At 46.7% G+C, this 12,023-nt stretch overlaps 2 protein-coding genes across 3 annotated transcripts; both read left to right on the top strand.

The window, feature by feature from the left end:
• The first annotated feature begins 115 nt into the window (after window positions 1–115).
• nthl1 (nth-like DNA glycosylase 1) lies at window positions 116–3,086 on the top strand. Its single transcript, XM_076039794.1, has 6 exons — window positions 116–675; window positions 1,263–1,531; window positions 1,617–1,787; window positions 1,881–2,040; window positions 2,330–2,435; window positions 2,625–3,086. Exons 1-6 carry the CDS (start codon window positions 447–449, stop codon window positions 2,911–2,913), a joined length of 1,224 nt encoding a protein of 407 aa, XP_075895909.1. The 5' UTR covers window positions 116–446; the 3' UTR covers window positions 2,914–3,086.
• Window positions 3,087–4,084: 998 nt separating this feature from the next.
• On the top strand, window positions 4,085–11,494 carry nherf2 (NHERF family PDZ scaffold protein 2). Of its 2 annotated transcripts, none has more exons than XM_076039494.1 (7): window positions 4,085–4,345; window positions 4,753–4,972; window positions 5,336–5,644; window positions 8,911–9,102; window positions 10,177–10,333; window positions 10,434–10,648; window positions 10,738–11,494. In XM_076039494.1, the coding sequence occupies exons 2-7, from the start codon at window positions 4,766–4,768 to the stop codon at window positions 10,903–10,905; spliced, it is 1,248 nt and encodes a 415-aa protein (XP_075895609.1). In that variant the 5' UTR covers window positions 4,085–4,345; window positions 4,753–4,765; the 3' UTR covers window positions 10,906–11,494. The 2 variants fall into 2 exon arrangements, with proteins under 2 accessions (XP_075895609.1, XP_075895618.1); XM_076039503.1 differs by having other exon boundaries at window positions 4,116–4,136.
• The last annotated feature ends 529 nt before the right edge of the window (window positions 11,495–12,023 follow it).

The raw sequence follows: 12,023 nt of genomic DNA, 5'->3' as shown, positions 1-12,023 counted from the left end.
GTCGTGTGTCTGTGTCCTCCATAAGTGGGACGTTACCCAACAGATGCAGGAAAGTTAATAGGCAGCTGAGCTACCGAGCTAGCTAGGCTGTGCGCTGCTATCCTCGGTGAAGCTAGCTTCTGTTTGGTGTCAGACTCGGCCATGTCGCCCAGCTGTATTTTAGAGTAGGGTTTAAAAGGCGACTATGCTACGCCCATTTATTTTACACCTGTTCGACCCTGGAAATTGACAATTTATTCAGAACATTTTATTTGAAATACTAATTCTGGATTTTTGCCAAAACCGGGAAGTTGCCATAGACCAAGAGAACAGCGTGACTGTACTGTAGCGATTCGTGTTCTTTATTCTTTGTCCTGACGTGTCATAGAGAAATTTGAATTAACGTTGGAGATAACGGCGACGGCGGGGCTGACTCTGAACGAGAAACCAACTTCACTTCCATTCCGATGCTTCCCGTGAGCCGCGGGTGGGGGGTTTGTTATGCACGGTGTTCCACGATGTCTTCGCCTTATTTCACGCAGTGCAGCTCTGTCATTACTCGGAGTGGGAGCCAAGGAAGAACTCACCATACACCTGCAGCCTCTCTCAGGTCCAAACTGACCGGCAGGCAGGCGACGACGGGTCAAGTTTCCTCGGCGGCGGTGAAAGTGGAGGAGGAGGAGGCGAGGATCCCCGGTAATGTTTACGTTGGCCGACCGCCGTTTTACTGACACTTCATCACCAAAAACACGTCACCGGTCAATTTTTTTTTTTTTTTGGAATGATTCTGTTGAACCACAATTCAAAAACAATGTCTGATTTCCATTTGTTAATTTTAATTTGGTTTTATTTTAGTTTATATCCGTGTCGGTATCAAGCTATTCCATTGACTATTGTGGGTTTTGTTTTGTTTTTCTTTAACAGAAGACTTCCAATAATTTCCCCCACGTCTGTAGACTTGTTTTGCACATACAGACAGAATGTATAATTGGAGGTCAGAAATTCAACTTGTTGAATGATGTTGAAAGTTCAGCTTGTACCACACATAAGTAATAATCATGTTAACAGTTAATGAGTCACACATGAGAAATATTTTTTTCCCACTTCAGAAGAAAAAATCCCTGCTGCCTCCATTTAAAAAAAAAAAAGAAGAAAAAAAACCCAAACACTCTGTTGCATATTTCTGGCAGATGACTAACATGGTTTTTGGATGATATTTTTCAATATCTAATTGCTTTTTTCTTAACGCAAACAGATTGCATTAATGTCTGTGTGTTATTCAGGTATTTTCCACAAACAGGTGAACGACGGCCCAACACTAATCAAAACAGAACCGGGCGTCTCGCCGCTGTCGTCGCAGAGCCGCAGGAGGAGGCAGCTGAAGGTGGAATATGACGAGGAGGAAGGTGGTCAACCGCTGAAGACGGAGCGCTGGGAGCCTCCAGACTGGAAGAAGCAGCTGGGGTTCATTCGCGAGATGAGGAGCGGCCGCGACGCACCGGTCGACAACATGGGAGCAGAGAAGTGCTACGACTCGACGGCCCCGGCACATGTGGGTCTATTTCTCATGCGCTGAGGCACCGACATGCAATTCAACACACACACGCGCTACCTCATTACCTCACCTCTCGCTACAGGTGAGACGTTTCCAGGTGCTGGTGTCTCTCATGCTGTCCAGTCAGACCAAGGACCAGGTGACAGGAGCGGCCATGCAGAGGCTCCGAGCTCACGGCTGCACTGTGGAAAACATCCTCGCAACCGACGACGAAACACTGGGAAAACTGATCCACCCCGTTGGCTTCTGGAGGGTAGCGCAGGAACCCCTTTATGAACTTTAGATGCTCGTGTTTTGTTTTTCTTCCTCAACATTTGGTTTGATTCTAATTTTTTTTCCTCCCCAGACAAAAGTGAAGTACCTGAAGCTGACCTCGGCCATGCTGAAGAGTGAGTTTGGAGGAGACATCCCCGACAGTGTGGAGGGCCTCGTCCGCCTGCCTGGAGTTGGACCCAAGATGGCTCACTTGGCCATGGACATCGCCTGGGACAAGGTGTCTGGCATCGGTGAGGACATTTCTGAACCGCGGCCCTCCTCTCACTTTTTGATCAGCTTGAACATTTGGCAAAATATTCACTTTTTCACACAAAAGATATGCATGCGAGAAGAAATAAGTCGGCACATAGTGGGCTAACACGCTGAAGTTTTATTTGTTGAAGGTCTCTGTTTGGCAAAGATCCTCTCAGCTTCCAATGGTTTGCCCTTCAACAAATAGACTTGGCCGAAGAAGCCTGAAGTGTGTGGACTTTGTCCTTCTTCATACCGCACACATACTTCTGCCCTTTCTTCCCGCAGGAGTTGACACGCATGTGCACCGCATCTCCGGTCGCCTGGGCTGGCTCAGAAAACCCGCCAAGAACCCGGAGGAAACGCGCAAAGCCCTGGAGGAGTGGCTGCCCAGGTCGGCTGCTCGGTGACACTCTGAACAACACAGCGCTGCTGTTGATTTGATTTGTAACCTGTCCAAATAGGTGTTTGAAAAAAACACATCCGCTTGTGTCTCCACAATATTCCTGCTCCAAAATGAACGGAACATAGGGTGGAGACAGGTTCCACAGTGAGTGACTTGTTTTTTTTTCCCCTTGCCCAGGGAGCTGTGGAGTGAGATCAACTGGCTGCTGGTCGGTTTCGGCCAGCAGGTGTGTTTGCCAGTCAACCCTCTGTGCTCAGTGTGCCTGAACCAGCACAGCTGTCCCTCGGCCCACAAGGCCTCGCCTGCAAAGAGGCCAAAGTCACAATCACCGAGTCCCAGCAAGTCATCTGTCAAAACCAAGTCTGAGTCTTCAGAAGATGGCCATGTCGGCGTGAAGACGGAGTCGCTGCCGACTCCTCTCTCCCCAAATGCCCGCAGAAAGAGGACAAAAGGCAAAGTCCAATAGTGTTTTCGTTGTTAAGTGTTTGAGCAGTGACAAAGTGTTTGAACAAGACCTGTCTTGTTATTAAATAAGCATGTGTAGTTAAAACAGGCATTGAAGCTGAACTTTCTGGGTATTTTCCACCTTTTTTTGCTCACCTGTAAAACCTCCAACAAATAAATATTTTTTTTTACCTAAAACAAGCAAGCAAACGAGTCTGTGAGTTTCTCTCTTCGCGGGGAGCAGGTGTGCTTGCTGACAGCTTGGAGACACATTATTCTCAGACTTTATTGGTATGTAGGACTTTGCATGATGTGTAATCATCATGAATAGAGAATAGAGTTGATACTGAAACAAAGCCGACACACAGGAGGCAGTGCTGATAAGCATCAGTGGATCAGTGCAGCAGCCTGGTGGCTGGACGGATGTCTGTCTGCACAAGTCAGGACGCGGCGGCACATTTTAACAAACCTTTGTTGAATTGTTGTCACTATAATAGTTGGAACCTGATGTGACACCAAGCAAGAAAAAAAGGCCAGGTGTTGGCAGTAACAACAGCAGTATAAAAGTCTGCCACGGTGTGTTCCAAGCAGCCTGTTGTTTGATGTTATAGTTCGCTTGAGAGGCAACAAGAGTTGTCTGTCTTCCAATAGATCCACAACTGACTTTGTCTTCATACGGGTCTTCAGTGAAAATAGAAGTTGCAGAGTGATGTAAGATCAACTAACTGCTGCGGGTGTGAACACATGCGGTACATGTCCCGTATGGTTTGCTTTGCAATTCATAGGCACCAAATTCTGCTTATTTTTTTTATTTTTTACACTTTGAGTCATATCACCACATAGCATTTACAAAGCAACTCAAATGTGTGTGTGTGTGGGGGGGGGGGGAGAGAGAGAGAGAGAGAGAGAGAGAGATTTTAACAGTAAAATCAAGAGAATATAAATACTCCGTCCATTGAGGGCATCTTTATCATAAAAGTGCAAAAGAAACAGCCCTTAAATTAGGATGTGAAGCCCCCCCCCCCCACACACACACACACACACCCCACCCAGCACAAATTTTCTTTCTTTCAAAGTGAAGATTTCATCAAATCTCCATTTACATAACCGCCCCTATATTGATCTCCAGCGGGGGGCAGGACCAGGAACACTTCCGCCAGGTCTATGGTTCCTCCTCCTCCTCCTCCTCCTCCTCCACCTGGACACACTACCTGCGGAGCGGCACCACCGGTCTGCGGTGCGCTGGTCAGATGCCATGACAGACCGTCACTTTACGACCGTTTCCCCATTGTCTTTCTTTCTTTCTCTCTCTCTTACTTTCTTTCTTTTTAACCGTCTGATGCCCCCCGTCGGCGGGACAACTTTTAGAATCGTCTGTTGCTGACGCCTCTCCTCTCCTCGCTGGGCGGTTCGATCGCGTGCATACGCGCCTCGCTGACGGCAGAGAATTAAGAGTTACGTGCGAAGAACATCTTCCTAATCTCTGATCTCTGGATTACTCTCCCTCCGATGGACCTTCTACACACACACACACACACACACACACCCTCCGGCCGTGTCTTTTTGCCTCTGATCCACACACTCCCTGCGCCTTTTTACGCGCGCCTTTTGCGCTCCTGCGTAATGGATTAATCAAAGAGTTTTTCTTTTTTGTTATTTCTAATTTGTCTTCACTGAGTGCTGTCGGGATTATTCGTTGACCTCGCAGCATGCTGAACGATGAGCCTCGTCCGGTCAATGAAGAGCTCTGCCCGGCCTGGCATTAAGAGGCTCGGAGCAGCGAACACCAGCGCATTCTCCTGAGAGACGTTGGCCAGTTTTTTTGTGTGTACTGTGCATATACATTTTTTTTCCTGTCCAGCCTGTCGGGGAGAATGGAGACCGAGCTGAGACCCAGGCTCTGTTTCCTCACCAAAGGAGATCGCGGCTATGGCTTCCACCTGCACGGTGAGCGCAACAAAGGCGGCCAGTTTATCCGCAAGGTGGAGCCCGGTTCTCCGGCTGATCACGGCGGCCTGCGGCCCGGGGACCGGGTGGTGGAGGTGAACGGCGAGAACGTGGAGGACGAATCCCACCACCAGGTGAGTAAATCAGGGGGATAAGCACTGCTTTTTTCTTTTCTTTTTTTTTTTTAGACTCTGGAGATAATAGTGATTTAAAAAAGCAAACATGGCACAGCTTGTGTGGCGGAAGAGCACAGAGGTGCCTGTAAACAATGAGTTGTGTACCTGTTTGACCACTTTTCCTCTTGCCTGAGGAGGAGGAGGTGCTGCTGCTCAAATGGGTCAGCAGGACTCGTGTAATGGGAACTTGGGTTTTTCTTTTGTCACGGCCAAATCTATGTTATGCACTTGCAACACATAACCTAAATCCCCAAATCACTCTTTTCTGTTGTTGTTTTTTCAATTTTTGGGCCCCCTGCTCCTTCTCCTCCCTCCTTGCAGGTGGTGGACCTGATCCGTGAGGTCCCTCACCGCACCAGGCTGCTGGTGGTGGACAGAGAGACGGATGGCTTCCTCCGCAGCCGCGGCCTGCCCTGCACGGAGGACCTGGCCATGGAGATGGGGAACCTCTCACCCAGGCCCTCGCCCGGTCACACGCCCTCCAACTCCCCCCTGCCCAGAGGGATTTCCCCCCTGATGTCCAAAGTCTTCCACCTGAGCTCCCTCGCCGCCAGTTCGCCCACAGACTCGGCCGCTCTGGGCGGCGCTGAGGCCTCCTCAGAGACGTCCAGCGAGGCGTCAGACGCAGAGGTACGTAGGCTGCAGAAAACTGCTTCACATTTTACACATTTTAGCTGAGACAGTACAAGAATCTAATATACGAATAATCAAAATAAGATGAGGTGAGTTCACAGGGTGGTTCAGGCCAGCACGTAGGTGACTGACCGCCGGCAGCTGATGTAACACTGACCGGATCTGGTCCCTTTATCCCATCTTGATCCTGGTGTGTCTGGGATTATTCTGGTTGAACTGCTGGATTGGATCCAACAGTCCCAGGGCGGAGCCTGCAGCGTTGGGGACAGGATAGAGTGTTGCAGGCCACTAAAAGGCCAGAGAGTACTTTGAACTAAACTGGAGAAACACCCAACTCCACATTTTAAGCTGTGCCCCACGAGGCATAATTCACTCTGGCAAGTCAATGATTTGAACTTGCCAGCGAACGCACGTAAATGAGTTTGACCTTTGACTGCTGTCGCTAGAGCGTGTGAGAAAGAAGAGCTCTAGAAAGAAGCCCCATTGTGATGTCACAAAGGGTGCTGAATCTCCTACCAGGTTAGTGGTACCATCATCGGTTTAAGTGGTTGGTTCACGTTGGTTCTCTTAGTTTTGTCTTCTTCCAAATGTGTGGGAGGTCAGACAAAGCATCAGTTTCAGCAGGAAGCTAAAACTCAGGACGTACAGAGAAGTTTTTTTTAATCATATGTTGTGTAAGACTGGTTTCCTGGACTCCATGGTTCATATATGGCCATATTCAGAAAATGGCAGAATGACAGGCGAACTGACATTTATACATTAAAAAAGCAGCTGCACCTTCATGAAAATTTATATTGATATACTGTATGTGTATATTAAAGAAGCGTTTACCAAGTACAGAATTTAAAAGGGGAAACGATAATGTTGCTGACTTAGAACAGCTTATTTGATCATATATAATTGTGAACCAGATGCTGGTGTGGACACTCATGCCAGCTGTGTGCCTGCAGGTTTGGGAAGAGAAAGTAAAGGCAAAAGCTCCGAAAGAGTTTCCCTCCTTCTCTGTAATGAGGTGCAACGGCGTGTTTCATCGTCTGAGTGCCGCCATTTAAAACGCCGTCTCGTAACCGCGATGAACCCCACTTCTGAGTCAACTGAGTTCACACTTGAGATATGCATTGCGTATCGTTGCATGCCGAGTGTTATTATTACTTCACACACACACGGTCGCAGGATTCATCACACCCCGCATCGCACCACACCTGACTGGCGCGATCAAACACCAACTCTGTTCTCCCTGCACACAAAGGTCTGCAGAATGTTAAAAAGTTGAAAATTATACCTGGAAATTAGACCGCCCCCCTCTTGCCCCTCTGCTCGGAGAAATGAGAGTCGCTTCACACTCTTATTGTGTGGGACTCTTAATGTGTGCATCATTCTCCTGTTCCGCTTGTCCTCATTTGGCTTTTGACAAAGTGGCCTTTGAGTCTCAGCAGAGATGAAAGAAAGTACCGAGCAGTTTTCCCAGAGGTGTCGGATCAGATTGTAGGACGGCCAAGTCAGATAATCAGATTATTTGCGCTGGCATTGTTAACTGTTTGAGTCGGAACCCAGTCTCTCACGCTGTGTCGACTCACACTCTGGGCGTGTGTGTGTGTGTGTGTGTGTGTGTGTGTGTGTGACCTCACATCCAACTCTTGTGTGTGCGCAGAGTGAGAGTGTGATTCCTAGCAAGTGCCTACGGCGCGAATACAATCATCCAAAATATCAGCTGCACCATCAGAGAGATTGAGCCCCAGTGTTTGGGCTCCAAACAAAGTGGACAAGCAGCTCACGTCACCCCACCGTCTGTTTGGTGAAAGGGAGGGGTAAATACGGGCTTCCCCACGGCCCGCCATCAGGTCTCCCACCCCTTTAGTTTCCCTTTGGTTATGGCTTTGGATCAAAAGCGACATTACACACAATCGCACCCGCAGCAGCTGAGCAGCGCCACACAAACCCTTACGTCTGCAACAATGTGAGAGTTAAAGTGCCGAAGGGAAAATGTGAGTGAGAAAACTTTTTTTTTTTTTTTTGGTTCATCATCCATTGGCATATAATACACTTACATATACATATACCAAATTACATATTCAGTCAAGACATGCTATATTTATAGATCCATTTTTATCTATAACAACAATTTATATCGATCAATTACTTTGAGTTTGAATAACTTTTTGAATTTAGGGACAGAAGCACTTGTTTGTAACTCATCAGAAGGACTATTCCACAACTTTAATTGAGATACATCGACTGCGAAAATTTGTCCTGACTTTTATAGTTTTAAACATATTAGTTCCCCTAACTGTGTGTGGTAGGCAGTTCAGTTGAATACTGTGTGTGGAAAAACGGCTTAAACCGAGAGGGAGAAGAGGAGAGTAAGTTCATCTACAGTAGTAACCTGGTTCTCTGAGCAGCAACAGTGAAATTCTGACAAAGTTTTATCACAGTGGAGAGTTTTGGATGCTGAATTATTACATCATTACATTTAAGATAATGCTGTTGTGACACACACACTAAATCTCTCAGCGCTCTGCGTCTCGGTCATTTGCACTCACTTGCAAGTACAACAGACGAAATATCATTGTTGCGTGACTTTACTCGGCACACGGCAGTGAAGTGATCTTATGTAACTGCAGCGTCTGCTGCTTTCAGAGTCCCACAGCAACTCCGGATCAGTCACGTACACACATGCGTGCGCAGGACTTAGTCAAACTGTGGTCAATCAATATAAAAGACAAGATGAGGCGGTTACTGCTGAGGTCATGGCTTCAGTGCCACAGAGGAAAACGTGATTGTCGTTTGGTTCTAGAACTAGTTGTTGAGCCTGATCCTGGTTCTGATCAGATTTGAGTTGTGTCATTCCGGTAAAATGATGATAAATTAGAAACTGAATACCGTCCAGTTTCTGAAATTCTTGATCTTTTTTGGCTGTTTTTACAGCACAAACTAGTGCAATGCAGTTGTGGGCTATTACATACTATTAGTACTATTAGTTATATGAAATACCAACAACAAATATGTAGATATGGGTTAAAAAAATAAATAAGGAAAGAATTCCAGGCTTACAAAGTTCTTACTAAATCATCTCAATAATATATTGTAATATTAAAAATGATGTAACAATGTAATTTTGTGTACTGTACACTGCATTTCAAGACATTTCCCATTTAATCCATTTTGATTGTGAAAGTGTAGAGCTGCAAGACCCGTCACAACTCTTGATTCCCTGAACGCCTCCTTGACTTGTGTCCCCTCTCCACCTCCGACTCCTCTCCCAGGTGCCGGTGCAGCTTTCCCCCGAGCTGCCTGCCGAGCACCTGCCCCGCCTGTGCTGCCTGGTGAAGGGAGACAACGACTACGGCTTCTACCTGCACAGCTACAAGACCAGGAGCGGACAGTACGTCCGTCTGGTAGAGCCCGGCTCGGCCGCCGAGATCGCTGACGTCCGGCCCGGGGACAGGATCATGGAGGTAAAACTTAGTTTAGCCAATAGAAAAACCAGAGCATCGACGTTAATAAGACGCACGCAGCGGCTAGAGTTGTGATTGGATTAGAGTGAGATTAGTGCGACTCAGGATTTCAGGTGGGTGGGAGGAAGGGGGAGATGTTTGAATGGGAGGAGGAACAAAGGACGACCATTGAGTGTCTCTAATGAAGTGCACCAGGACCGTAAATCATTATTGTTATTTTTTTTGCAGGGTGGTAGGGTAAGGTTCATTAATAGGGAATGCACCGATACCAGTATCTACCGATCGATACTGAGGTTGAGTACTCTACTCGTACTCGTAAAATAGGTGCCCATACAATGACACCTATACCAGTTGTACATGTATGTATATGGCAATTGTGTTACATTTGTTGCTGTACTGCAGTGAAACTTGTGATAGTCACCCTGTTTGAGAAAAACATGCTGAGGAATGTTGTTCAAGTAACAGAACATCTGTGGGGAAAAACCCAAAACAAAGTAATTCTGTAATATTCAATGGCCAGAGTTGTTGGGATTCCTCCACAAAAGTAATCCAGCTACTGATTACTGCAGTAATAAAAAGTAATCTAAATACTGCTTTAACTACTTTGTTTCATAAGTAATCAATTACTAATTACTTTAGTTTTTAGTTTTTAGCTTTCAGACATGTTATAGATAAAACATTTTTAGCTTGAAAAATGTTTGGTAAAAGTAATGGAATCGTTACTTGATAAAGTAATTATTGTATAATTACCAGTTTTGCCGCAGTAATCCTGTTACATTGCTCCATTATTTAAAAAGTAGTTTGATTACAGTTGTAGATTACTTTGTAATAGATTACTCGCCAACACCTGTAATGGCCTTATTTAGTACTCAGTATTGGTAAGTACAGAAAAGCAAGTACTCATACTCTACTCATTCTGTAAAAAAGTGGTATTGGTGCATCCCTACTCATTGATATTCATTAACCAGAATTCACCCCTGATGAAGTCTCTTACATTCAAATCACGACTGTCGTTTTATACAAGTAAAAAAATTGGCATCACGGCTACGTTTCCAACTTATGCCTCCGTCTCAGGTGAACGACGTTGACATCCAGGGCCTGAGACACTCTGAGGTGGTGGAGCTCATTCAGGCGGCGGGGGATGAAGTGCGCCTCCTAGTGGTGGACCCAGAGACGGACGAGCTCTATCTCAACCTGGGGCTCATGCCAACGACTTCCAGCCAGGACAAAGGTCAGGAGTTCATGAGAAACGGAAAAAAGCTCAGTCCTGTGGGTGGAGGTGTTGGGTGGGGTGGACGTGTTGGTCTGAGTTTCTCTTCACCTGGTCACAGAGGTCAGCCTGGGGGTCACCGAGACCACCCCTCTCACCCCGACCCCCACCACTGAGACGGCCGCCGCCGACCAGCCGGTGATCAACATCACGGACACGGACTCCCCGGCCATGCAAACCTCCTCCGACTCTTGGCCCAACAGGAGCTCCGCCTCCCAGTCCTCCGTCAGCTCCGCCACCCACTCAGAGGTCAGCAGCTCGGACATGAGCATCCAGGTGAGACAGACGTCAGGAGGAGGAGGAGGACTGAGTGCAGCGTTAGAAACCAAGAGCGCAGGAGTGACAAGTGTCGTGCCGCGTTCCAGGTTGCCGACGAGGACGAGCGACGCGTGTCGGACCCCTTCGTGGACAACGGCCTGCGTCTGAGTCCCACCGCCGCCGAGGCCAAGCAGAGGGCCGTCGGCAGCCGCAGCAGGAGGAGAGCTCCAGGCATGGACTGGGGCAAGAGGCGCGAGATCTTCAACAACTTCTGATGCAAAAGGAGAAAACTGTGAAGGAAAGAAGTGTGCGTGTGTGTGCGTGTGCGTGTGCGTGTGTGGACTGAAGCTACCTGAGGGACGTTGTCGTGAACGATGGAGAAGAAAAACGACGACACGAGTGAAGAGGAAGTGACTTCTCTGCCTTTCCCAGGAGCTGTTGTAGCCGACTATAGATTCTCACTATAAAAGTATAAATCGAGGCACAGAAAAAAACTTGTGTGTGGTAGGAAACGTTCTCGCCATTTCTCTGCACTGTAGTTCTTCACAGCCGCCGTTCACTCCTTTGGACTTTGTTGGAGAAATCATCTTCTGCTGCCGCTTTGCTTGGAAGATTCTTTGAAAGAGGAAGAAATGAATCATAAATTATGCGCTATTTTTTTTTTTTTTTTTCGTCCGCTGTCGATTCACATCAAACCTCCACGCTAACAATGGAGATGGGAGAGTATTTAATGTGCATAGTGATGGTTGGCTGCACAGCCTTGACTGCCATCCTTATCACTGTTTTACTAAAAACCTGGTTGACTGTGAAATTAATCAGAATTCTTCAACAGTTCCATCAAATTAAAGGGTGTTCAGCTGAAGAGCTCAGTGGATGTTTCATTGTCAACTTCAACACGTTTGACGTAGAAACTACATCAAAATTAGTTTGACATAACATCTTGTCAGTAAATATTATGGGGATGCATGAAAACTAACTTTCAACTTTAAACCAAACTTCATAATCAATATCAGTTTTTGTAAGAACAGTTTTGAATCGGCTACACGTCCTTCTGTTAAAGCAACTCAAGCCGTCTTATTTCTGTGTTGTGACAGTTCAAGGTTCAACGGTCGACTCGCAGCTTTAGCTAAGATTCTTTATTTCCTCCTTGTCAAGACTCTTACCTTGATTGTGGACACCAGACTCGGCAACTCTCACATCTTCCAGCCTTCAGTGTGCACAATGCCATTAATTTTAAACTATTCATTTATTTATTTATTTATTTTTTAAACACACAAACGTTGACTCACGGAACAGACTCAAAGTGATTTATTTTTTCGTTTCCAGCTCTAAAAAAAAGGGGATGACTGGCAAAAATGACTCCACAAGATGGACTCAGGGGATTAGACAAAAG

Source organism: Nelusetta ayraudi, unplaced genomic scaffold (assembly GCF_046127955.1).
Source record: "Nelusetta ayraudi isolate G7.1 ecotype Tasmania unplaced genomic scaffold, CSIRO-AGI_Nayr_v1 ptg000004l, whole genome shotgun sequence".
In the NCBI taxonomy this organism is placed as follows: Eukaryota; Metazoa; Chordata; class Actinopteri; order Tetraodontiformes; family Monacanthidae; genus Nelusetta; species Nelusetta ayraudi.
The sequence above is the reverse complement of the archived record's forward strand: the minus strand, read 5'-3'. Positions and strand labels throughout refer to the sequence as shown.